The sequence below is a fragment of the Liolophura sinensis genome, chromosome 8 (assembly GCF_032854445.1).
Source record: "Liolophura sinensis isolate JHLJ2023 chromosome 8, CUHK_Ljap_v2, whole genome shotgun sequence".
NCBI lineage: Eukaryota > Metazoa > Mollusca > Polyplacophora > Chitonida > Chitonidae > Liolophura > Liolophura sinensis.
In genome coordinates, this window is record NC_088302.1 from 48099723 (window position 1) to 48126851 (window position 27129).

Below are 27129 nucleotides of genomic sequence, written 5' to 3' on the forward strand. Positions count from 1 at the left end.
CTCCACAAGTTTATAACAGAAGGGCATAGTTCATCAGCGATTCTCCTCAAGTTTATAACAGAAGGGCATAGTTCATCAGCGATTCTCCTCGTTTATAACAGAAGGGCATAATTTATCAGCGATTCACCTCAAGTTTATAACAGAGGGGCATAATTCATCAGCGATCCTCCTCAAGTTTATAACAGAAAGGCATAATTCATCAGCGATTCTCCTCAACATGGGAATAACAACGAAGTATAACACGATGCACCTACGTGAGGATTTATCTTCATATTTTTTGTCCAATGTTTGGCGTATACAAATACACCTGTTGTGTGTCAAATGTTTGGCGTATACAAATACACCTATTGTGTGTCAAATGTTTGGCGCATACAAATACACATGTTATGTGTCAAATATTTAGTGCTTAGCCTATACTACTGTGAAAATGAGTTTTATATTTTGGCAGGTGTGGGTATTTCCATGGTTCTGTTGTCTACCGTGTTTTCTGTCTATTATAACACGGTGACCGTCTGGACCCTATACTACTGCGTCATGTGTTTCCGGCCTACACCTCCATGGACCACGTGTGGGCATGAATGGAACACTGAGGGATGCATACCGATATGGGACGTTAACGGAACGATCAACGTTAACGCCTCGTCTAACCGCATCATGAATACCACCGGGGGAAGAGCCAGCATGCTTGCCACAGAGGAGTTTTGGACGTAAGGCTCAGAATACCGCTCACGCTGTAATAGAACATAAGCTATAGGCCTATACACATGTGCGCCTTGTAACCGTGAGGCCCACGTTCATTCCCGAGTCCGGTCTGATATATGGCTTTACCTGAGCTAAATTGACAAGAGATCATATTTCACCGGTTAAATGTAGGGTAACCATTTGCCAATGATCACACTGTCATCACTGCTTTGGTTATTCCTGCATAAATCAGGATTATACTAGGGGACTAGGCATCCCCGAGATCCGGTCCCTTTATATTGTTTTAATGTTATTTCATGTTTAATATGATGACAACACAGAAGTTAGGGTAATTCTAGACCAGTAAATTGGAATAAATTGTAATTAGCATCACTGCATATTTTTTTTACCTAATTCTGCTTAAGCCATGAAGCGTGCAATTTTCCACTATTTACGCATTTACATGATCAGCTATGATAAACCCTAAATAGCGCGCAAGCGCAACGTAATGATCCAGAAGCCTCTCGCCAATGCGGTCGCTGTGAGTTCAAATCCAGCTCATGCTGGCCTCCTTTCCGGCGGTAAGTGGGAAGGTCTGCCAGCATTCTGCGGATGGCCGTGGGTTTCCTCCGGGGTCTGCCCGGTTTCCTCCCAAAATAATGCTGGCGACCGTCTTGTAGGTGAAATATTCTTGAGTACGGCGTAAAACTCGAATAAAAAAAATAATTAAATAAAATATTACTTTGGAATCTGCAATCTGCGTATTTTTTTGTTCATTATCAGTCAGTACAAGGTGATAGGACAAGATGTTGGACCCGGTGTCATTGTACATATATGTGGCGTCTAAAGCGTTGTCTTTCAGTGAGGCCGCCCTATAGATACACCGGCACTGGGGTTGGCTTGCTACACTGGAAAATCGCCATGAAATGAACGAAGTAATGTTGAATTCTGAAAAGGGCGTTATGAACCAAAGGCGAAAGCAGACAAAACAATTACATGAGAACAAAATTTCCGTTTCATAGCATCAGAGCCAAATGTCTGACAGTTATCAGGAACATAAAATTTTTCTGCAAAATTTGTGCGTAATTACTTTGTCTCATGTTTCAAGGTCCAGTTTAAGCTTATTTTATTCACTTGGGACATTTGTTACCGTTTTTTGCACGCACCAGACAAAACGATAAAACTCTATGCTTGAAGCTTGCTAAATGTGAAGATATTTACATCTGTCATTCTAACTGTATTTTTCCGTTTGAAGGTACAACGTACTGGACCTCTCGCGTGGATTTGAGTTTATGGGCACATTGAAGTGGGAACTGGCGCTGGCTGTGACTATCTCGTGGACCCTTGTCTTCATCTGTCTCTGTAAAGGAGTCTTCTCTTCAAGGATTGTAAGTCAAACATTTTACCATGCAAATTCCTCAATATCCTGATATATCAGCAAAAAGTAATTCACATGATAAATCAAATCAAACAATAAGTCCGTCAACCCGTCCATCCATCATCCAACCGATAAATCAACGTATCAATTAATCAATGGGTCAATAAATCTGTCTATTTTTCAACCCGTCCATCCATCAACCCGTCCGTCCATCATCCAACCAATCAATCAACGTATCAGTTAATCAGTGGGTCAATAAATCTGTCCATTCTTCAACCCGTCCGTCCATCCAATTACCCATCCACCACATTACTTAACTGATTATTCTGTCCTTACCGTGCATCCATCCATCCATCCATCAACCATTTATTCGGTCATCGGTCAGTCCGTATCTCTCCTATAGGCGGTCTACATCACAGCTCCGGCCCCTTTTATTCTCCTCACCATACTGCTGATCCGGGCCTCGCTGCTGCCGGGGTCTCTGGACGGGGTCCTCTTCTACGTGACCCCTGATTGGGACGGGCTCAAATCCTACCAGGTAAGTAAAGGATCTGTTTGTCGATGTTTGGAGGAAACTGTGAGTAGCGGCCTTGATGTCCTGCAATTGTCGGCCTTAACATTTGAAGTTAGTCACGTCTATTTCAACCACAGAAACAGAGAAGAGAATTAATAAAAGATGTAAAGGTATACAAGAGGAAAACAGTGATCCTAAATGGCATAGAAAGAGTTGTAAGTTCAAAAACACATCAAAATTAAGATTTTCCATACACGAAACCGATTACACCAACCCCCGATTCTTAGCCGACAAGACGTAGCTTATTCTGACTTATTTCTGTTTTAAGGTGTGGGTGGAAGGGTTTATTTACGGGTTTTACAGCCTGGGTAACGGATATGGGGCAGTCACTACACTCGGCAGCTATAACAGATTCCATGACCAGAGTCTAGGGTGAGTCTACAATAGCCCTAACGATAACGTGAACGGATTGGGCATAGCGTCTGGCTTCATTTCACTGTATTGTCACGTGGGTCAGGAGCGGATTCCCTCATTTCACGAGTTGGCTTAGTTATGTGAAACACGAGTATATCCAAATACGAATAAAATAGCCTATAGTATTCCAACAGAACCTCTGAGAATTTCAAATATATTGGGACAACTCATGTCGGAAGTATACTTTCTAATTGTTGTGTAAACGGCAACACTAATAAATTTTGAGTGTTTCCAGTTCCCTATTCATAAACATAAAACCCGCCTTCATTTAAATCAGTTTAAATATAAGCGATTAAGTACGGTAACTAGTTTCTAAAACGTAACAACATAATATTAGCATGTGTACATGCACTGTCAGGTGACGAGGCAGATGTGTCCTGCAGATTTTTGCCAAAATATATGCGTATAATTCAAAGACTCTCTCAACACTTACGTTCGTCATGTACTGTATGTGTAGGCTACACTGGTTTTCCAAAAATGTGACCGCTTCGGGTGGGGTCAACCAAAGACTTCAAAAATGGCACTTGTTTCTGTATTGCTTGGCACTCAGCACTAAGAAGTTGGAGCAAGGAAGCGAGATGGATATCAACGCAGCATATTAAAGACGGATTGCCCGACCCATTCGTTTTTTTACGCCGTACTCAAAGAGTATTCCACATATGACGACGGATCTGTATTTATGAGTGGGTGGAAGAAACCCCTACAAGAAACCAGGGTAAAACCGCCGAGCTTTGGTGAAAACTGACAACTTCCCCACATGTACATACAGCGATGGAGATCAGGTGGTCTGCAACGATTCCAATCCCGTTTTCACAGTTCTACAAGATTCTACAATCACTGAACTGCCTGTGGTGGAATGTGAAAATTCTCTGCTCCTAACCGGGACAACGATCCACGACAGGCCGATTTGCAGTCCGAAGCGCCACCCAACAAGCCATGGCCCGTACGCGCGTATTATAGAAAAGGAGCAGCTAAAGGCTGGCAGAGAGAATACGGAAATTCTGTTTTATTCATGGTCACGAAACACCCACCTGACTATTTTCAAACCATTGCATCAGATTCTAAAAAGGTGTGCAATTACTTGTCAGTGCCTCGAGTAAGCCTCCAGTGAGACTATATGCAGCGGTCCAAGTTTGTTCAATCAACGTAATCATAGACGATTTTGCGTTTAATTTTCCGAGGCTTCAGTCCTCCTTGATTGGCTTTAGAGGTGTCTTCATTGTATCTTAACAAACGGAGTCCATTGAAATCGGCCATAATATATAGCTGACTGTTGTTTCAGCGGAGGTTTCGGTGTTCTGCTCCAGTGCAATGTGTACACGATTTCTGACAGATATTCCTTCCTTGACGCGTTCATGAGATGATCCAAAGTATTTTTCAGTTGCAGGAATGCCTCATCTTGTAACAATTTGAAGACCTTTAAGTTTAATTAAGTATAGAATTGAATGGTTATCAGAAGGTCATAGAGGGTTGAAGTCGGATATTCTTCACCATTTTCTTTTCGAATTTCACACAGGAAGCGAGAAACGCTGTAACATATCTCGTCTTTGGTCATTTTCAGAATGTAGGGTATAGTAGTACTGATGCCATTTTCAAATTTAGCGAAATTTCTCCTATCCCAATGCCATTTCCTAAATATCTCTGCGGCCCAGTTGCACTTTCTTTGCGTCGATGAGGGGACGCTGTAAATCATTTGAAAACAAACTTTGAAAAGCGCATTGAAGTGAAAAAAAAACTTACAACGTATTGCACGTAATCATTATTCGAATTAAATTCTTTTAATCAGTATCGCAGCCTACTTTATATTTCAGAAATTATGAAATATGAAAACTTCGATAAGCGAACTGTCCGATTTGCCTAATAGCAGTTCTTTTGGCGTTATGGTTTTCCCAATTGATACAATTCTACATCAAAAGCCTATGGTGAAGATTAGAAGATGTTTGGGAAACATCGGTGTTTTCCGGGGCTCCTCCACTTTTCTTCCGATCATAAATCACGTGACATACTGAGTACCGTGTACAATATTTTCATTACAAAATTGTCAACTTTGGACAACTACAATTAAAGCCAGATGTTCCCTCGAGAGGCTTCCTGCTATGTAAGTATGTTTACCTGCGTGAGGAGGGGAGCGTCAATTCGAAATCCGTTTTCGTGGGTTTGAAAGGACAAGGCCTCATTGGTCTTACCGGATTCAATTCATCGCCGGGTGAGGAAGACTAGTATTCTTTAATGCGTTCCTTACCCATTTCACATGCAGTTTGAGAAAGTTCTTCGTCTATCATGCAGGCAGCTGAGAACTCAAACTCCCCTTCGCTCTTGCTCGCCGTTCTGCACGAGTCACTCTCCATCTTACATACCCACTGTATGCTCATGTAGTAACCTGTATACAGTAAAACAATCTGGACTCCCATTGGCTAAAAACTCTAATACTATTGCACTAAAACGTCATGTAACACCGTCACGAAAGATCAATCATGTTACGTATTATTTTCAACTATGCAAATAAATGCGGCTCAGCCGGCACGAAAGAGCATTCATTCGGTAAATGTTGCTCATCGTATCTCCAACACCGAAAATGATATTGATCCCACGTCTCGTGTGAAACTTTGCGGGCCAATATATAACGAAATCACAAGGGTGACTACTGGTCGCGCAGTTGAAGAAAAAGTCGAGGCCCAAAGATCGTGTAGTGCGAGCTTGTCTCAGTCAGGGCTAGTTAGGCTGGTCCCTTTGTATTGTTTTAATGTCGTTGTATATTAAATGTGCATTCTGAATATTTCTAGACCAGTAACGTTTAATATATTGCCATTAACATCACTGCATCACTGTTTTCATTTCCCCCAACTCTGCTTAAGCCATGATGCAAAGGGGTGTGTAATTTGCTAACGTTTAAGTATTTACCTGAAAAGTTTGAATAAAATGATAACTGAGGTAAACTGACAAGAGGCGGTACTTCACCATTTGCCAACTATTATACAGTCGTCGCTGCTCTATATTCATTTTCTGCCCTCTACTCTTTTGTATGTAATATTATTTTCAAAATGGTTTACTATGCTAATGTTTGACTAACGTTAGGAAGTTTTATTTTAAAATGATAACATTTGTTTTAGACTATGATGACAAAATTGAAAATTAGCATTTCATAGTTCAGGAATAATACCGATTAAAAGACTAAACATAAGTCGAAGACTGCTTCGTGATCTTGTGGCCAGAAAATCGAAGTAACGGATGGCCATCTGATCTAGCTGAGCCACACCGCCCGATTTCCTCCAACCATAATGCCGTCGTGTACGTGAAATATTTCTGGGCACGGCGTAAAACAACAATCAAATAAATAAATAAATAAATACATAACACACCATGTAAAACCAACTCTGGTTGATATACCATTATATGTTTTAGAAACTCAATTATCATCAGCATAGCAGATTTACTGGCAGCGATTTACTGCGGCTTCGCCCTGTTCACTATCCTCGGTTACATGGCATACGAAACTGGCATTCCTGTCTCTGAAATACGGAATTCAGGTAAACCACGAACAAGATTATAATTGACAGATGGATTCTGTACCACATTACTCTGTTTTTGGAATGATTCGTTTTTATCTTGTGTAGGGCCTTGCTTTGTTTTCTCATCTCAGCCATTCATTATTTTTCCATAAAGTCGACAAGATGTAGCAGACGAATCATTCCCTCGTTTAATCTGATCACATCCCGTCTTAATTGTTTTTAAAGTTTACTGTGATTTGTTATCCCTGCCTGTTTTGTTTATGCATTTTACCTCGCTCCTAGCTTTGTTCAATCTTTTTCCCATTGCAGCTTTTCTTTTCAAAATATTACCCCAAAATTAGAATGCTAGCACAGCTTGTACTTTTTTCGTATATTCTTATTTCACGGTGGGTGTTTTCTCACAAAGGTCACACGATTTATTTTCTCCACACACACAGAGGGAAAATAACCAAATGCCGTCAACGTAGTTGAAATAGCTTACACGAGATTCAGTTTCTGTGAAAGTAGTCTCCCTTGAACTAGTTTGTCATCCTTCCTCCTCACAGGACCTGGCTTGATTTTCATCACATACCCTCACACGGCCTCGTTACTGCCCTTACCCCAGCTCTGGACAGTTCTCTTCTTCCTCACCTGTATTCTGCTGGCCGTGGACTCTCAGGTAAACGGTTCACCAAGAATATAGTTGTATTCATTAAGTATAGTTCACGGATGAACACTACAACTTTCGAATATTTTTAGATGCTTTCAATGACAAATTATTTGGAAAAGCCCAGTTTTTTTTATATTAGCTCTAAATTGTCGACGAATTTACATGTATAGGTGTGCTTAATCATGTGAAATGTTGCTTGCCTTATCTCTATAGTCGTGTTTAATTATACAGAAGAACTGTTGCAAAACGAACACCATATATATATATATATATATATATATATATATATATATATATATATATATATATATATATATATATATATATGCCACTAGCAGTTATATCAGTAGTAAGCTATTTGTATAATCACATACACTGCCTAACCTCTGGCCTTCATTTCGCATTTTCAAATCCAACCACTTGCACATTTAAATAGAATTTCTCTTCGAGTCTTAAGTTGTTGAATTTTTTTTGATTCCGGCGTCATAAAAAGAAGCCCCAAACCTTTTATGAAACTGTCTTAACTACATGCTATTCAAAGTTTATCATGATTGTCTTAAGAAATATCTACAGATACATCAAGAAATATGTAATGGCATGTTATATGCAGTACGTGTACGGGGCCAGCAACATTGTTCTTTTCCGAAAAACATTTAACCTCACACTTTGCTGTGTGTCTGTACCGACTGTGTTTTCCCCACCTTTTCTGACGCACCTGTTTTTTCAGTTTGGGGCCTTCAAAACACTGACCAGCGGCCTATGCGATCTCTACCCCGGTACTCTGGGGAAACACAAGGTACTCGTCTGTCTGGCGGCGTGCGTGGGAGGCAATCTATTGGGACTCATTTTTATAACCCAGGTATGCCGTAATTGCTAATCTATCTTTAAACATAAAACAAGCGAAACGATGTAATTTAAAAGAAATGACAACGCACAATTTAGCCTTATAATTATTTCAGAAGAGGCATGGGAGCAAATCTAAACAGAAACGTCAATTTGTTTTGACGTGCTTGGAAACTCTATAAATGAACTTTCATTCTGAAGTTCTTTCGAGGCCATGGAATGCGCCATGTGAAAGAAACCAGTGACTTAAGAATGTGATGAGACAGAGAGTGGGATAAAAGAGTGGAAAGTGCCTAACACACCTCATAATTTTGTCATTAATTTAGCTTCTAAGATAAATCCAGAATGACCACCATCTTGTCTTCTTCGGGGAGCTTGCAATAGTAATCTATCTCCATAGACAACTTGGCGTTTTTACAGAAATAGGAATTACGCTATGCAGGTCCCTTCGTCCATGAGACTGATTGTTGCCATGCACGTGGTAGGAAAATTCCTTATTGCGTTGCAAACTTCATGCAAAAAAATAAATAAATAAATTACTTAATTAATATATTAATTACAATACTTTGATTGTTTCAGGGTGGCATGTATTATTTCCAAGTAGTTGACTGGTATTCGGCAGCATTGGGCACAACAACCATTTCCTTCTTTGAGGGGCTGGCCATCGCCTGGGTGTATGGTGAGTACATGCATAGTAATATACGGTGAGTATATAGTGGTATATATGGTAAGTAAAGTGGAATGCAGTGAACATAGTGGTATATACGATGATTACAGTGATATATATAGAGTGTATATGAACAGTCAGCGAAGTGGCGCCGATTGACCAGTGGTAAGTTTAATTCATGTACCATTGAAAAGGTTTGGTTATACATTTGTTACTATTACTTGAACAAATTTCACAAAAAAAATGCCGTTTAGGGTTAAAAACTGCCTTTTCGTCAATAAATACAATCTGAATATTTATTTACGCTTTCCGTGGTTAACAAAACTAGTATACCTATTTTAGATACAGTTTCACTCTACGAGGGCGTATTCATTTGAATTTTTGCACGTTTTATTTTACTATTCATATACTGAACGAAAAATATTTAGATTTGTTCTTACAAACGCTATATTGCACTAATGCCCATTGTCATTCTGATTATCCGTGCTTTTTTGTTTGTTTGTTTTTTCCCATTAATAATAAAACCACCTTGGTTCTGTTTGTCTCAGCGTCAAGCGCATATTTGCCGTAGTGCACAATACAGCACGCAAAGTCTATAATTAGTTTCATAACTCAGAAATTCGTGGTATTGGTGTGAAATACAAGGAAGAAACTGACGTGTTCAGGTGACATCAAAGCCCGTGGCTTTTCGTAACGATCTTCCTTCACAGCTCTGGTATAACAAAGTAATATATTTTCAGGGGCAGACAACTTTTGTGAAAACATCAAGGAAATGATGCCCACCTTACCCAACAGAGTTCTGAAAGTCTTGAAATTCCACTGGAAATTTGTCCTTCCCGTCATTTGTCTGGTAAGAATATTCATGAAAGATGCCACATGATCACTCTTATAATACTCAGTATGAAACATAGCATCACATTCCACTGTGCACCGCTTGTCTGGTGTTAGACTTTTAGACCTTCATGTGTAACTGACAATGAATCAGATGAAAATCTGGAAATGTCCAGGTCAATCGATTGTTCTGCTTATTGAAACCGTCAAGAAGAAAGAGCAAAAACAAAATATTACAGGATGATCTCATTTACACAAGACTAAATTTTGTTGCTAACACTTGTGAACGCAGCTGATTGTTTGTTTCTTAAATTGACTGTTGTTTAAAAGAAAAGACAACAATATACCAAATGTATACATACATCGATAATGTGTTCGACACTAAGTTTAAGAAGCATAACTTGTTGTTTTTGCTATGGCTTCGTAAGAATTTGAGAATAAAGGTTGATCTACAGAGACACTGACCGCGTCAGAGAAAAAATGTCATTGGCCGTTTATGCCTGTTTTCCCACTCTTCCTAAATAACTTAGATTATATTATTTCTTGTCTTTTCTTTTACATAAATAAATGTGTGCCGTGTTTTCAGGTAGTGTTATCGATCACCCTGTGGAGGTTTAAACCACCCACACTGAATGACTACTCCTACCCAGATATTGCTCAGACAGTGGGTTGGGTGATCGCCACAGGTATTGTCTTACCAATACCAGCCGCCATTGTCTACGGCCTATTCACAACTCAAGGCTCGTTGATGCAGGTATGCTTGGCTTCTCCACTAATGAAACTATTGGCACTTTTATGTACATTACGACCTAAGATATATCATTGGCCTTAATCTTTATGTTATTATTTATACGTAAATTCCAGATCAAGAAAACCCGAACATTAAATCCCAAAAAGTTAAAGATGCATACTTATGACAAAAGGCAAAGAAGGCATAAATAATATTCTTCATAACAACAGTGATAGTTAGAATGATTTTTTAAAATAATCATTCCATTTGTGTATTCGAGTATCATATATGTGCCATTCCCTTTAGTGGAGGTGTTATTTTAGGCCAACAGAATTTCTCTATCTGGTCGAGTGCTTTCAGTATATCATATCTCTTATAGCGCATGCGCAAATCTCTACGATGGCTTTACATTACTAGCAAATTTTGCACAGAAATCTTGAACAACGCCAAGGTCACTGGAAATCAATGGAGCCAGGAAATGTCGTCAGAAAGCACAAATCCTATGTTTCAACATTTGATTTTAATATACTTCATCTGACTAACCTAACGAATGCCTATATACTTGTGTTCACATATCATTTTTCATTATTTCACTTTCAGCGCTTCAAGCATTTATCAGCAATGAGGTATGACTCTTTTGTAAAACATTCCTGTGATGAATGCAAGGAAAAATCGTACTTCAGTGATCTTCCACTGGATAAGACAGAACTGGAAATGTGCCATATGCTGCCCGATGTTTTCCAAGATGATCGAGCTTGAAAATTTCTGCTTTCTCTGAATACACAGAAGTGCACCGATGAAACTCTTGAAACCCCTTCCTGGCTTGAATCTAAGTGGCACCATTTGTGCACTGGTTTGTTCTATTTTAATGATACTTCATATTTTACGTATCCAAGTAAGAGTGACGTACCACACAAACATTGCGGCTTCACGGAAAAGAAAAGCGAAACAATGAAATAGTATTATAATTATCTCCACTTTGTCTGAAACGGTTAGAACGTTGGCGTGCTGGGAATGTCACGGTTTGGACCAATGGGGTGCGCGGTTTCATGAGATCCGGCTCTTGCTGTTTCGGCTGAGGATTAAGTCAGGTGATTTGTCGGAATGGGCGGTGGTATACTTCTTGCACGCCGGTTTCCTCCGCCCAAGAAAATCTCCACCATCATATATGCATGGAATTGAAGTATTCTTGAACGTAACGTTAATCGCCAATGCACCTAAAGGTTAGGGTCTTTTGTAGTAATCTGATTTTCTAATATCGTCACCCACTTTAAAACAAAAAAGGCATGGACGTACAAGCTTTGATGAAAAAGTGCTCGATGTTTAATCTTAATGCCCCTATAGTCATGTGTTAGATCATAAAGTTGAGTATCAGGACATACGCTTATTAGCATTGAATTTTTGCATTCTTTTTTAATTGGCAATAAAAGTAATTTCATTGATATGATTGATGCTGTCGGACTTTTTTGATTGGAGAAAAACAGAGAGAACCGGCTGGAGAATTATATCAGACCAGGTCCAGTGCAGAGATAATAGGACACGGAGAGTGTGTTTCGGAACAGGAGACAATTTCTGTGAGAGGTTACAATGGAAAAGAGAGGATCCTGGTGTCCAGATTCTGCATGCAATGAGTTAGTGGCACGTTACATTTTCGTGAATGGAGAAGTTGGTCATGTATTCTCTTTTTGACCAGTGATGTCTCAGTGAGTAATTAGGACGTCTGCTGATCGTGACATTTTGTCAACTGTATCTTCTAAGCAAATATATGCATGCCTTGTTAGTTTCCATTGTGTGCTTGTCTAGGAAGACAACATAATTAACGACTTTCAACAACGACCCCTCAACACTTAATATGTTTATAGCACGTCTGGCTATCAACACAAACGACTAAATTATTTTTGGCTTCATTTTTAGCTCAAGATGCCATGTGTATACGTCAGAATTGCCATCTATCTGACCCTCGTGTGTAGCGGAGCACATGAATAGCCAATCCAAGCACGGAAACCACTCCGAACTTTACCGATATTTACTTTTTGACAAATTGTTATCGAATAATCGTCCACGCGCTCACATGAATGGACTCAACCTCATGCCTTATAAATGCTATACCGGACACGATGAAAACAGCATACTGAAGTTAACATGGGTCATCTAGGACCAACTTTGTTTTTTAGATCTCTGGAAATTACATTAGACTCACAGATTCAATCAGCTTCGTCTACAAAATTTACCATACTTTCCCCCTTCGTTTTTATGCAAAAGATATGTCTGTGTTTTTTTCTATCGGCATATCGAACGATTTTACAGTCTGTTTTGGCACACTGCATAATGCAGAATGATTTATGTAAATAGAATGAAGGAACCTGATTGGACCGATGTACTAATGTGAGATTTCTGTCCTGTGAAATCAGTAGAAACAAGGGAGCTAACTTCGAGATTTCAACCGGCTGATCTGCACCTCTACTCGGCACCAGGCTTTAATAGACATTTCCAGATGAGGACACCATTTGAGCCCAACTCCCCGCTACTTGTGTCGTCACGTACCGTAGGGCCTATACCCTGGTTAGGTATGTAGGTCTTGAAACAGGTCTAAGGAAAACAAAATCTTCAGTCAAATTTGTTTCTTGCGTGATGATGAATTGGATTTTCGTTGATCTAATTTGATTAATCCGTTCTTGATAACGAATTAACCTGTAATGAGGATGGATTTATTCCGAATTTTAGAGGGGATGCGGAACCAGTTCCTAAGCGGTTGGGGCCTGTCTCAAATTAGGGGAGAGTTCAGGGGTATCTTGTGAGAAAAACTAGACTGAAGACCTACCACCACCTCCAGGTTCCGCGGCCCTTGAGGTCGACGAAAATGCTATCCGTCATCAATTGGGAAGAGAATTTCGCGAAGGAGTTTTTTTTTGTTGGAGTGTAGGATCCCCTCACATAAATCTGACCGCCATGATATAAGAGAAATATGCCCCTGTTCGATCTACAAAATATCAGATAAATAGAATAATCTAAATCATTAAACGGAGCAAAAATATTTAATAAAGTCAGAGCTAACAGCTGTCAATCATGCGATCATATTTTGTCAGGAGGGACATCTGGCTTGACTGCATGGAACCTGCGCTGAAAATCAATAACGGAAATAAGGTCTGTTTCATTTAGACAACTTAATGATCTTAAAAAAATATCCCCACTTAAGCTAATGTCAGAGTAAGAAACACCTCTTTTCAGTTTTATGAAAAACAGAAAAAAACTAAATCCACCCCCCCCCCCACCCCAAATCTCTTTATTCGTTCTGAACTGACAAGCGCAAGGAAAACGCACAAGAAAAAACAAGGATGTAGCTTTGAAGAATCCAAGGGTTCTCTGAGAGATTTGTTACGTGTGAGACGCCATAAAAATAGGAGCGAGGTAAATTGACTTAAACAGACGTTTTAACAGAGGGGGTAATTTCTCAACACGATGTAATCGGACGTGGGCCATTTGCTGCTGCCTAGCCGTGTACAACGAGAGGTAGTTATTTTCTTGCCTCTTCAACGCTAAACGCCTTTTTAGAGACAAAAGACTCCGTAATCTCGCGGTGACTTGTCTGGGAAACATCGAACAAACGTTTTCAATCAGACAAATAATGAACCGTTTTGTCATCACTGGGGAGGGGAGGTATGAACAAATATCGTCTTTATACGCACAAAACTCATGTCATTTACTTCATTAAGCGCACCGCTCAGATGTGGTAATGTTCAATTACTGTTCTCGCCCAGGTCCGTAATGAGCTTCGGGACGGGCACAATTGGAGCTAAATGGTGCTCAAATCGCTCTAAATAAATGATAGTTTAGAACGAAGACATGTAAAACCCCTTGGGAAGGTGACAGTTTGCATTTAATGTGGTGGCGGAGGGCTTGTAGTAGAGTTCGGCAATTGAAAGACAGAGGCGTGTTTGCACATGCGCAATGCTGGGCAAAGTTTATTCAGTTATTGTTCCTGTTAACATACAAACAAGCATGTTTGATGATTATCTTTATAGTTTCCATCCGTATATGATTGAATTCAACAATGTACATGTCAGTTTTATTAATGTAGATTTCCGTACCTTGAACAAAACATAAAAAAAACGTTAAACGATAATTGTAATATATTATTTGAATTATACATTTCAACCGTTCAACCAGCAGAGCTGTTTAAAATCCACGAAAAAACATTGAGCTGACAACGCTGCGCTTTATAATTTTATGTGTTACACCGGTATCAGCTTCACCTCCCACTTCCGACCAACAGACTGGTTTATTTCACACCATTGTGTCATATACGTAGGGATTTATTTATTTGATTAGTGTTTTACACCATGCTCAAGAATATTTCACGTTTGCGACGGCAGCCAGCATTATATAATGGGAGGAACCATTAAGAGCCCTGCAGAAACCTACGATACAAGTATGGAAGGGAAATCGCAAATTTATTTAACTTTGTTTTGTTAATTATTTATTCATTTATTGATAGGTGTTTAACGGAGTACTGATGAATCCCTGAATCATATTTCGGCAGTCAGGTATGTGTATACATGAAGAAATCGGGAGCGCCTGAAGTAAATCACTGCATGTCCCTTTACGTGACCTTAACGAAACATAATCGGTTTACGTGTTTAATATATATACCGCATACATCAATATATCAATATATGTCAATGTAAAACTTGGATTTTGAATGCAGGTCTGTTCATTTTACATTTGGCCCTAATTGTGTACATAACAGACAAACTCATAAGAGCAGAACACAGACTCTCGGGACGGCATGGTGAATACACTGGCAATGTGTTTATACACGTGCAGGAGTATATTTTATATACGTCAAAAACATTTTACGCAGTGCTAGACAAAACTATGAGTAACTATTACTTAACCACTTAGACGTTGCTGTCATATCAACAACATATAGTTTGATCTCAATATCTATGAATATTCAAGTATAAAGACATACAATATGACCATGCATCGTACATGCTGGAACACCACAACATGCTGGAACACCACAACGCAATACATGGTATAGATTTTCTCTTCCATATATACCCAACCCTTTGTGGCCGTTTCCGTCACGCTGTCAGCCGATTTCCCTGGGTAGTGTCCGTTAGCTCACCACTAACCCTCGACAGCTGGTCACCCAGACGATCTGACCGCTAAATGGTCAGTTAGGGAAAAGACGTGTCCACTTCTGGTCAAAAGGAAGCAACAATTACCGCCAGAATGGGAGTCTAACATGCGATATCTCAGAGAAACACTGTTGGCTTAAAAGGAAAAGAGGATTGACTTTCCCCGGGCTCCTCTATTTTTAAGGAAGATATCAACCAAGGTGACGTATCTAATCTATCCCGGGATCATATCCAGACTCCGACAGAATTTAGTGAGATATTAAAGGCATGAAAGGACTTGCAAAAGCGCTGTCAAGATCTGGAATTTGACTGACATGACATATTAGCTTTCAGAACGCTGACGTTATCCTGGTACAGAAAACAGGTATGCATTTCGACACTGACTATGTTGTGATCTGCAGAACATGGAAATCGTCCAGGAAAATAGTTGTCGAGAATAAACTTCATGTAACAGCAAAATTATATATAGTTATGGGCACTATAGTTCCTTGTATGTGCTCACTCGAAAGCCCCGATTTTCCGAATTTACAACAAAAATCATGATACCTGAGGGATTTTTTGTCATACAATTAGTTTCAATCTTAACGTTAATGTTGACACTATGTTGACAACGAAAACAATTTGGCCATTCTAACGGCCAAATCTGAATAGGATAAAAGCAACATTATGAAATAAACTGAGATGCTAAAAATACACCACCAATATATTCTCGTTTAGTCCTGGCTAAACACATGTATATAGGATTAAATCACAGTTCGTTTGTCCTAAGTTGCCAGTGTTGTGACCTTATCTGCTTACAAACCTTTCTCATGTAAATGCAAATATTTATTTATTTATTTGATAGGTGTTTTAAGCCGTACTTATTTCACTTATACTACAAATGTAAATACAAGATTCTATTAAAGATATTTCAGTGCATTGGTTATAAGGTTTAAGGCACTTGTTTATGAAGTATGTGAATAGATGCACTGTATTTCCACTTTATTCGAAACTATTATTTGAGTTTGATAATCATACGCAAAGCTGGCACTAGAAAGGTGCTAAGTCACGACCAAAGCCTGATAACTAAATGTCAGAGAATGGTATGTAGAATGAGACCGACTCAAGGCTGGAACCTTGAACCATATTGTGTCTGTTGGTCCTAAATTGCTCTCCAAGCACAATGGGTCAAATTTCGTTTGGGAGGGGTCAATTCTACGCTGTTAAGACAGGCCGCAAGAAAACCAAATTAACTCCGCGGCTTTGTCTGAATGGAAGACATTGACTTTAAGTTCACGGAGATAATTGTGTGAGACAAGTTTTCTCGCCCCCAATCCTCTCAATCAGGCAAATAAAAGGTCCCTGATTGGAACCGCTTACCTTTGGCTAGCTTTACCGAATAACAGCGTTTCCTCTTTGAAAACTGTAATCAAATTTTAGCCAGTGTAATCGTAACCCCAGCTCGCAGCGTTCCCTGTAATGAACTAAAAGGTTTTACCGCGTACCCTGTCTTTCCTAATTTCCCCACTTGTTTCTTACAAAATTTAGGCTTTCTTCCCTTCCTGAAATTGCTCTCGGAATCACTGAAGCAATTTACGCGGTCTTGGTACAAACCTGCCGTGAAAAAGGATCCAGCCAAGCCGAGCGTTATTCGATTACAAGGAATCTAACCAAATCAATTATCAATATGTCCAAAACTGAAGAGGCAGTCTGTTGCCTATTTCCTCAAATCCAGTTGCTAACGGCAACAAAAGCAGCGTTCGCTTGTTTTTAAAGTTTGGACGAATGGAAAGCCTATAAATAAGGCGAAATGGCAATACAAACCATTTACTAAAACCAGTTCTGTCAGGCTGGGAAAAAAATCTCTAGGTCCCTTGTGCCTCCTAAATTTAACTTTTATGAAATAACACTTAGAAAAAAGAGAAAGAATGTAATTGCATTTTGAGGTCTGGTAAAATGCTGATATTGCTAAATGTAACAGAATCAGTTTCTCGGATGTAGCGTTAATATATACGGCTATATTTAGCTCAACTGATATGAACTTTAGTACATTATAACGCATCTTTTCTTGTTTTTGTTATTTTACTATTATGTGCACAGCCATAAAACAGTCTCATTTTCAAATCGTGCAGAGCGTGTAGACGTTAGCATGCAGTATGACTATCTGTAAAGATTGCCAAACTCTTCTCTGTAACGACAATGTAAAGATGAGCCCGTGTGAAGATTTATCCTCGGGGCTTTTCCCTAGTGGTCGGATAATGGTCCAAATTGGGGCAATAGACCGCTATTATTGACAGAAATGAAGCACTTCCTACTTCTATCAACAAAAATTGGTTTCTCGTCACAGGCGATTCAAAATATTTTGTAAATATTCTGAGAACGTGGAGAAAACCTTGACTCCGCGACCGGTCTCAGATCAATTTGGGGCCTTTTGGATAAACCCTGTAGTCAAATTACGACAACAATTTTGCTACATTTGTTTCAAATAGCAATTTACCGACTGCAGTTAATAGAAGACAATGTGGAGAGATTGCACCGCCAGATTGGAGGGAGTCTAGAGGGGACATTCGGGAAGAGCCCGTGCACGCCAACACCGGGGAAAACACGACCACTTCCTCACACGGTCACAGTTATCAATCAACTCAATTCTCCTCTATTGCCGTGAAGGAAGTTCGGCACTTCGATAGTAGGAGACTGAAGATGTATACGGTCCCTTTTACACTGTATGTTATACGAACAATATACACTGATGACCACTGCGAATTATCTTTGCATTAACATGCAGATGGGTTGCCCATATATGAGTTACGGGACTTAGGGCCCTGTATAAACAATCTAAAAGAACGGTATTTACATTTTAATGGTTCTCGGCGAGAACAGATAATGGTCCGCGAATTCGAATCCATGTCTTACGCTTTGCAATTTGCATTAAATTTTATATAAAGATTGGTGGTCAAGGTATCCTGCGTGTCCATATATCTTACACAGCGTTGCCCAAACCCTTAGAACGGCACCAAAAAATGTTTGTCTTATAGACTGAGTATCAGGTTTTGCCTAAACGTAGTTCTGCTGATTTACGGCTTAAAAATTGAACACAATAAAGGTTCCATAGCGCATGTGTGAGATTTCTGGAAACAGAGGGCGGGGCATATATGTTTAAATACGGATGTTTCCTGGTTTTGCTGTTATTTCAAACTAAAGCCATAGACTAATGGAAACTAACGTCATTTAAATAAAACGACTTGCCTATTATCTCACGAGATTTGAATGTCCGTCTTATTCTGGACGAAAAGACAGTTTCACGTGACCCACATGGACATGTCAGGCCATACGTGAAAGCGCCAGGCTAAAAACAACAGACTGACGATCAGGCTATTTGTCCTAAAACAGTGGGTTCCATAACTTTTGAAATAGTTTAGTAAATCAAAGTGTAAGTAGTTGTAACATGCAGTTTTATGTCCCTAAAAGATGCAGTATTAGAAATATACCTAAGTGTCACGATGGTTCTGTTTTCTTGTATGAATATTGTATGATCTTGTGAGACGGAGGTGAGTGGGTTGCTATGCTTGTCTTCCAACAACTCGAAAACATAAGGTGTAAATTGGTTCAATTCCATGCATTTTCGGACAGCTTCCTAAATCATGTAAATAAGCTGTTAACTGCGCTCGTACGCCAGATGAGATGGTCTTACATAAAGTTTAGTGTCACCTGTCTTCCACCAATAATACATGACATTAAGATAGCACAGCGGGTGGAAAAAATGTGCGTCCGTTTGTCCTTTACTTGCCTAGGGCCGTTTGTTTGCTACTCATCGTCTCAGGCAAATGTCTTTAGCTTTCAATGCAGTCGATAGGTTTGTTTATTTTCTGTCAAGTCTGTCGACACTCGCGTTCCTTCCACCTGTGCATAATACAAAAGACTACAGCATAGAGAGTAAAACCAGTGTGGTATAATTGGAAAACGGTCATGTGCATGTAATACCAGTGAAATCCAGCCTCTTGTGAATTTACCAGTTATTGTTTTATTACAGACTTTTGTGTATATGCTTGAACTGTAGCAACCTACAGCCCCCCCCCCCCCCCCCCCACCCCCACCCAGCACACGCCCTCTAGCACCCTGGCTTAAGCAGAATTAGGTTTAAAAAGAATGCAGTGATGTCATAGTTACAATTTACAAGGCGATACTCGTCTAGAATTAACATCACATTTGGTATACAAACACATTAAAACAATGTAAAACTGATCAACACCGTACACCAGTGAAAGATGTTATTGGGTATATTGTGTTATTGACAGTTATGAAACAAATAAAACAATAAATATTTTTTTTACAAATTCACGCGCATAAGCAAATAAATCAAACAAATAAGTTCAATCCCAATTGTCAGATACATTTATTTACCGTATGAAATTCATTACATATATATATATATATATATATATATATATATATATATATATATATATATATATATATATATATATATATATACAATATTAAGCTGTATTTGCGACAGATAAAATTACTGGATATACTTTACAAAGATAATTAGGGTAAAGAATGATTGTACGAATATATCTGCTGCAGTGTTGATATGGGCGTTGTTGTTGTATCTTACTGTTATTGGCACACACTTATTACACTGTCGTGCAGAAGCGTAAAGGACCAATCAAATAAAAAAATAAATACAGTACAGACGACGGCCATGAATAAACACTTTGCAACATTTGTGTCATGTACAATGTATATACAGCGCCATTTTCTATGATATACCATATATCTACATCAAATGCTATCATCTTTATACGTCAAAAAAAATTTCTAAATAAATAGGATGTGCAGTCAAGTGAATTGTTCTTTTATTCCGATACATTTCTGTTACAAATGTATCCATATAGGCGACTCTTGTTCTCTCTGTAACACTGGTTTTATACCTATATATAATGGCCTTTTACTGAACATATTTCAGTTAACATAGGAATAAATCATATAGAAAGAACATATATGTATGTTTTCTGAACCATATGCCGGCCCTTTTGCAGACATTGGATTTAACCAAACTTTCCTGTATGTCGTCATAAAATGACAATTTCCTGCGCCGACCTACATGTGTAAAGTATGAAAATTGTAATGGAGTGATACATAGCTAGGATCACATAATGGCAAAGACATCATCAGCTAAATCACCAACTTGGTGTTTATCTCGGAAGACATATTAGCCGTGATAAACCTATTTTTTTTAGCTAGTCAGAGAAAATAATCATTGATACGTGTTTGTCCCGCCTTCAAATATAAGGGGTATGACCCACATATATACATACAGACGCTAATGACATCAACGTGTAGCTCCGGCTCCGTGTAATCATCAGAAAACATATTTTGACATTTGAACTGACGCCAAAAGAAGACGATGCTTACATTTTTGTATTAAATAGATCTGAACCATCGTGCGATTGTTGAATAAGCGGTGCTATAGGTGAATATATCCATTTCATGAAGGTACTTTACTTACATGACAAGTATATAGGGCCTACATGTATATACATCAAAAAGTCAATGCCGCAAGACTGTATACAAGTACTCTTTGTTTTTAGCAGATTCAATTTTCTACAAGATATAGTCACATAAAAAGTCGGATAAATTTTATTTATTTCATTTGTGTTTTACGCCGTAGTATAACGAATATTTCCCTTATATGATGGCAGCCAGCATTATGGTGTGAGGAAACCCCTACCATCCAAGTGGGACGTAGAACAAATGAGTATATAAATATGTATTCTGTAACCTTCTCAAAAATTTTTGGTCAAAATAATGAATAGGTTTTCTTTCGTTATATGCCAGGATCGCCCTCAAATAAATAACAAAATTTTAATTCTTGTGTAGTAACAGAAAAAAACATGTCATCGAGTTTTGTCCATTGATCAAATCTTGAGCCTTTCGCTCATTTCAGTTAATTTGTTTGTAAATCGTAAAAGAAAGAACAATGTTTCTGAAAATTGGGTTTTTTAAAACAAAAAATTCAATGCCAAAAACAAAGTCGTATATGTATGCTTGTCATTTTGTCTTATTCCCTGCGGAGTTCAGAGACGTTGTAGATGGCGCGCTCTCCATTCACCATGCAAACTCACCCTTTCGGGAACTATCAATTTCTCTGGTCGCGGACACTGAAAACGAGGTGAGTAGACGTAGGCTTCGTGGTGTGGTTAAATGGGATGAAAACTCGACTAGCAGATCTGGGGGAGTTGTTAAACATACAATAACAGACCGGCAAGTCGGAAAATGTTTATCTGAACAATAGTAAAACTTTGCAAACCAATATCGGGCAAATCTCGCGGGGACGAGAAGTGGCAGTTGTTTAATTTCTCTAATCGTATTAGCGCTCGCAGCATCGCGTCACTTACTGCTCGAAGCCCCACCTCAGTAGAATCGAAATTTAATTAAGGCTGGTTCAATTACAGCCTGTGTGCTGAGTAAACTAATTTGGGGTAATTGTGACTACTCCCGCCGGGGCTCACCGCCAGACATCACCCTGACTTTCCACTGAGGCAAAAAAATGATAAGACGGGCTGAATCTGATGAGGTTGACTGAAAGGACAAACAGAATCATATGCTCAGGATTTGGTTCTGGATGGGTATATACAAGGAAAAGCGGGATAGGAAGTTAAATGAAGAGGAGTGTGTGTGGATGGGTGTGAATGTTCTGTGTATATGTCCCACACCATATCACGTGGGATACACACTGAATGTAACTATAATAGGCATGTATGTAGGCATCTGCAACTACAATTGGCGTATGTATAGGTCTATTTGTAAGTATAATAGGCTTGTATATAGGCATATTTGTATTTGTTCTGTTGATTTATTCTGCAGATTGATAGGCGTACCTTTATTTGTAGCTCAAAACAATGAATGGTTAGCAATATTAAAGCCACTGTTTTATTTATTTATTTGATTGGTGTTTACCCCGCATTCAAGAATATTTCACTTATATGACAGCGTCCAGCATTATGGTGGGAGGAAACCTATCAGAGCTCGAGGGAACCCCACGATCATCCGCAGGCTGCTGGCAGATCTTCCCCTGTACAATCCCAGAGGAAGCCAGCATTAGCTGTACCGCATTGGTGAGAGACTCGAAGATCATTGCGCCGCGCTGGCGTGCTAACCCCTCTGCCACAGAGGCTCCCGCATTATTTTATAAATATATGATTCAAAATGGCGAATGATGGAAAGGGCCGATGTATATATTCTTTTGAGCCATGGGCATCTAACAGCTGTAGAAGATGTTAAACACAGGTACACAGGCACATAATCGCCCAGCCACATCAATTCTATCGTTCAGCGATCGCTGTTTATAGTTGTAACCTTTTCTGATATAAATAATTAGAATTATCCTGTCACAAGCCGTTTTATTTTCATCGGCATCCCAGGTGTACAGATATACGTAAACAGACTACAGACAGATACGGTAGGAGGAAAAACAAGGTACACATCTCCATGGATACAGATATACAGTGCACAGACAAGCATGATGGGGTAGACACTACTACAAACACAGATATACAGGCTACCGACAGATAAACATATTGCGAGGGGGGGGTGGGGGGGGGTGTGGATCTGGTACACAGCTGTATTGACACAAATATACAGACTACAGATAATAGTCTTGCAGGTATCAGCGTCACGGGACAAAACCCGGATTTTTCAGACACATAGGTATCAGCATCACGGGATAAAACCTTGGTACACAGGTCTATAGATACACATCTGCAGGCTACAGACATACAGTTATCAGGATCATGTGACAAAATATACGTACACCAGTCTATAAAAACATATATACAGAGAAAAGACACACAGTTATCAACATCACGGACAAATCCCGGATACACAGGTCTATAGATACATATACACAGACTACAGACGTACAGGTATCAGCATCACGGGAGAAAATCCGAGTATACAGGTCTATTGATACAGATATATAGACTACAGATGTACAGGTATCATCATGACGGGATAAAACCCTGATACACAGGTCTATAGATACATATATATAGACTACGGACGTACAGGTATAAACATCATGGGAGAAAACCTGGGAACACAGATCTATAGATACAGAGATGCAGACTACAGACACACGGGTATCAACATCTCGGAATAAAACCCGCGTACACAGGTTTATAGATACAGATGTGCAGACTACAGACAAACAGGTATCAGCATCTCGGGACAAAACCCGTGTAAACAGGTCTATAGATACAGATGTGAAAACTACAGATACACAGGTGTCAGCATCACGGGACAAAAACAGGTTTATAGATACAGATGTAAACACTACAGCCATACAGGTATCAGCACCACAGGACAACATCCGGGTACACAGGTCTACAGATATACATGTACGGATAACAGACATACAGGTATCAGCGTCAGGAGACAAAACCCGGGTACATAGGTCAATAGAAACAGAAATACACGTTACCGACATACAGGTATCAAAATTATGTGACACAAACGCGGGCCAGCCATCCATGCATATCTAGATACAGAGATACATTAAGACAGGAGTATTTGAAACACCTGAGAATCAACGGTACACCTAAATATACAGAGTGCTTTTGTGTGTGAATTACAGTAGGTACACCCGTGGGTGTACATATAAGGAATACATACACAATGCCCAGGTGAAGGTGAACGGCGGATATAACGGTATAAACCTTACACAGGAACTTTCTCCCGTGAATCCAACAATCAATATGATCTTGTTCTATAAACTAAATCCTATCACAGTGTATAAGTAGCCCTACAATTAATTGGAAGTTTGGCTAATTGCCTACCTATCCATCTGATATTTCTATAATCCGCTTATCCCTTTAGAATCCCTCTCTTTTCCAACAGGAGTCGTGCCTGAAGCGATTGACATTCGGTCCAATCCTATTAACACTCGTCAGTTGTCAGTGTTAATCATAACGCCCGGCTTTGTCGTTGTTTTTGAAACAGTTTTCCCAATGTTTGCCAAAATGTTTTGCTCACAACAAGTAGACCATACAGCTGGTAAATATATACTTACAGCCTATCCTGCCAAAAGCAAATGTGTAATGTTTTGTTCACAAGTGATTGTGTAGCTCAAGAAATAAACAAGATAAACAACATATAAACAACATAATCCAGATCAGAAAGTTCAAGCGAGCTCAATGTATTTAATTGTCTCCTAGTTCCTAGTTTTTATAAGAACACATATCCCTCTATACATGAAGCTTTATACTGTATTACGCGTTGCTCTCTACAAAGCTGTATGTTGTATCATGCGTTATTTCTAAGAAGATGTGTACTGCATCAAGAACTACCCTCTCTACGAAACTGTGCACTGCATCACCCGTTATTCTCTACGAAGCTCTGTACAGTATTACGCGTTACTCTCTACGGATCTGTGTACTGTATCATGCGTTACTCTATACAAAGCTGTATACCGGTACTATATCACGCCTTACTCTTTAGGAACCAATACTATGTCACCATTACTATGTACCAAGCTGTATACAGTATCACGCGTTATCTCTATGGATCTGAATACTGCATCACCCTTTAATATGTACGACGCTGTATGCTGTTTCACCCGTTACTCTATACAAAGCTGTATACAGTATTAGGCGTTACTCTCTACGAAGTTGTATATTGTATCAGGCGTTATCTCTACGAAGATGTGTACTGCATCAAGCGCTGCTTTCTCTAAGGAACCATATACTGCATCACCCCCTACTCTCTACGAAATTGTCTACTGTATCACCCATTACTCTCTACCAATTTGTACACTGTATTTGTTACTCTCCACGAAACTGTATTAACCTCTACAAAGCTGTATAGCTGTACTGTATCACATGTTACTCTTAGGAACTGATACTATGTCACCGTTGCTCTCTTCGAAGCTGTATACTGTATCACCCTTTACTCTCTACGAAACTGTATACTGTACGACGCGTTTATACTCTCTACGGATCTGTACAGTGTGTCATCCGTTACTCCGTACGAAGTTGTATACTATATCACCCGTTAATCGCTGTTGTGACAAATTTAACATACCTTCAAATACATAGGGAGTAATAACATCATAAGACAGTAAGATATAATTAAACTCATTATTTCAGGAACATTTTTATGGACAGCAAACAGTGAACTTTCATTGATATATTTACGTAACATCTCGGACTGATACCATGACTGAATATGACTTTTAGTCAGAACTGGACTCGTTATGGCAGACTTAATTCTGGGTATGAGTATATTTCAATCATTGTGATTGCTTATTACCCACCCTTTTTGTGTATATATGGGCGTAGCTACATTTTTGATTGATTGATAATGTCAATGTAGTGTTTGACGTTTAATAGTTGTTGCTACAGTTACAAGAGATCTGGTTTCTTGTGAGTAATATTTTTCTCTATGAATGTAGATTATTATAGTGACTTGCTGTTTAAAAGATAATAATTTTACGTTTATGTTTTTATGTTTTTTGACGTTTTAAACAGTAACACTGGCTGAGTTTTTATTAGGTCATTCCTTGAGAAAAGGATTTTGTTGTTAGTTCTCATTCGTATTTGAAGGTATTTTGAGATTGGTATGGAGTAGTGACTGGCGATTCTTACGTAGTAATGATTTAGAGTAGGATTTGTGTGGTTATATCAGCGACGGCAATTGGAGAAATTTGCATTACGTTGTTGTTGTAATATCTTCTTCGGTTGTAAACTTTTGTTTTGGGAAAGCTTTCCTTGAAATGTAAGCGTTACATTTGATAAAATATGGTTGAGTACGTGGTAGATATACTCTAGGAAGTGTTTGATAGCAGTACTTTTTCAAGATGGCATCGTTGTAATATGCATTTTTCGTAAAGTTTACTCTTGAAGATAAGGCTCCCCATTTTATTGTGCCAGCCATTTTGCGCGTAAACTGGTTTCATGCATTTAGTAATTTTTATGCATACATCGACTCTTCTAGATGTGAGATAAGATTTTTAATTAACGCCATGGATAAAAGGAATTATTACGACTTTTGCTGATGTTAATTGTTGTTTTTTAAGTCTGACATTACTTGAGAAGTTTTAAACGTTTGGAGGGAAAAACTTATTTTCCACGTCAATAACAGTGAATAACAGGTTTGTAACTGGCGTGCAGTTATTTTGCTGGTTAGTCAATCAACTTGCTGGATTCTGAACCTAGGCTCCGCCCGAGCAGTACACACTATACTAGCTCTGTGGACCTGTGATTACTTATACTATCACAGCCCTATCTTGTTCCATAATCTTACCTTGAACACCTCTATACTTCCCTAGCTGGCTTCAGTATTCTACTGCAGGGCACCAAATACTTTGTCTGTCTGTAGCCACAGTCGTCTGAACTATCAATTCCAGGTAGGTGTTCCCATGTGTCATCACTAGTAAACCCACACAAGCATGAAACTATAGTGAAAACTGGATAAATTCCAACTCCAACCGCCATGTTTAAATACATACGCCTCACAGGGGAATCATGTATACAATTACCACTGCCACATTAAGACAAGTTAGAGAATTCATAATCAACATTGATCACAAAAAACATTTCTCGTATAAATTAAACAAAATTGAAGAAAAGGTTAAACAAGTACAAAATAAGTGAGAAGTGTCAGTAGTTATCTCCCTTGTATGGGCTGGGAGGAGTATGCATTCAACCACGATGGTTGGAGTTGGAATTT

At 39.0% G+C, this 27129-nt stretch overlaps 1 protein-coding gene across 1 annotated transcript; it reads left to right on the plus strand.

The window, feature by feature from the left end:
* Positions 1-452: 452 nt before the first annotated feature.
* LOC135474021 (sodium- and chloride-dependent GABA transporter 3-like) lies at positions 453-11178 on the plus strand. The gene is made up of 11 exons (XM_064754002.1): positions 453-707; positions 1937-2069; positions 2463-2597; positions 2902-3005; positions 6450-6574; positions 7102-7214; positions 7933-8064; positions 8628-8727; positions 9456-9565; positions 10133-10300; positions 10877-11178. The coding sequence occupies exons 1-11, from the start codon at positions 535-537 to the stop codon at positions 11033-11035; spliced, it is 1452 nt and encodes a 483-aa protein (XP_064610072.1). The 5' UTR covers positions 453-534; the 3' UTR covers positions 11036-11178.
* Positions 11179-27129: the final 15951 nt, after the last annotated feature.

Coding starts and splice junctions, on each gene's coding strand:
- LOC135474021 (XM_064754002.1), top strand. CDS start 535: ATGTGTTTCCGGCCTACACCTCCATGGACCACGTGTGGGCATGAATGG. Junction 6,575..7,101: donor CTCTGAAATACGGAATTCAG/GTAAACCACGAA, acceptor TCCTCCTCACAG/GACCTGGCTTGATTTTCATC. Junction 8,728..9,455: donor GGCCATCGCCTGGGTGTATG/GTGAGTACATGC, acceptor ATATATTTTCAG/GGGCAGACAACTTTTGTGAA.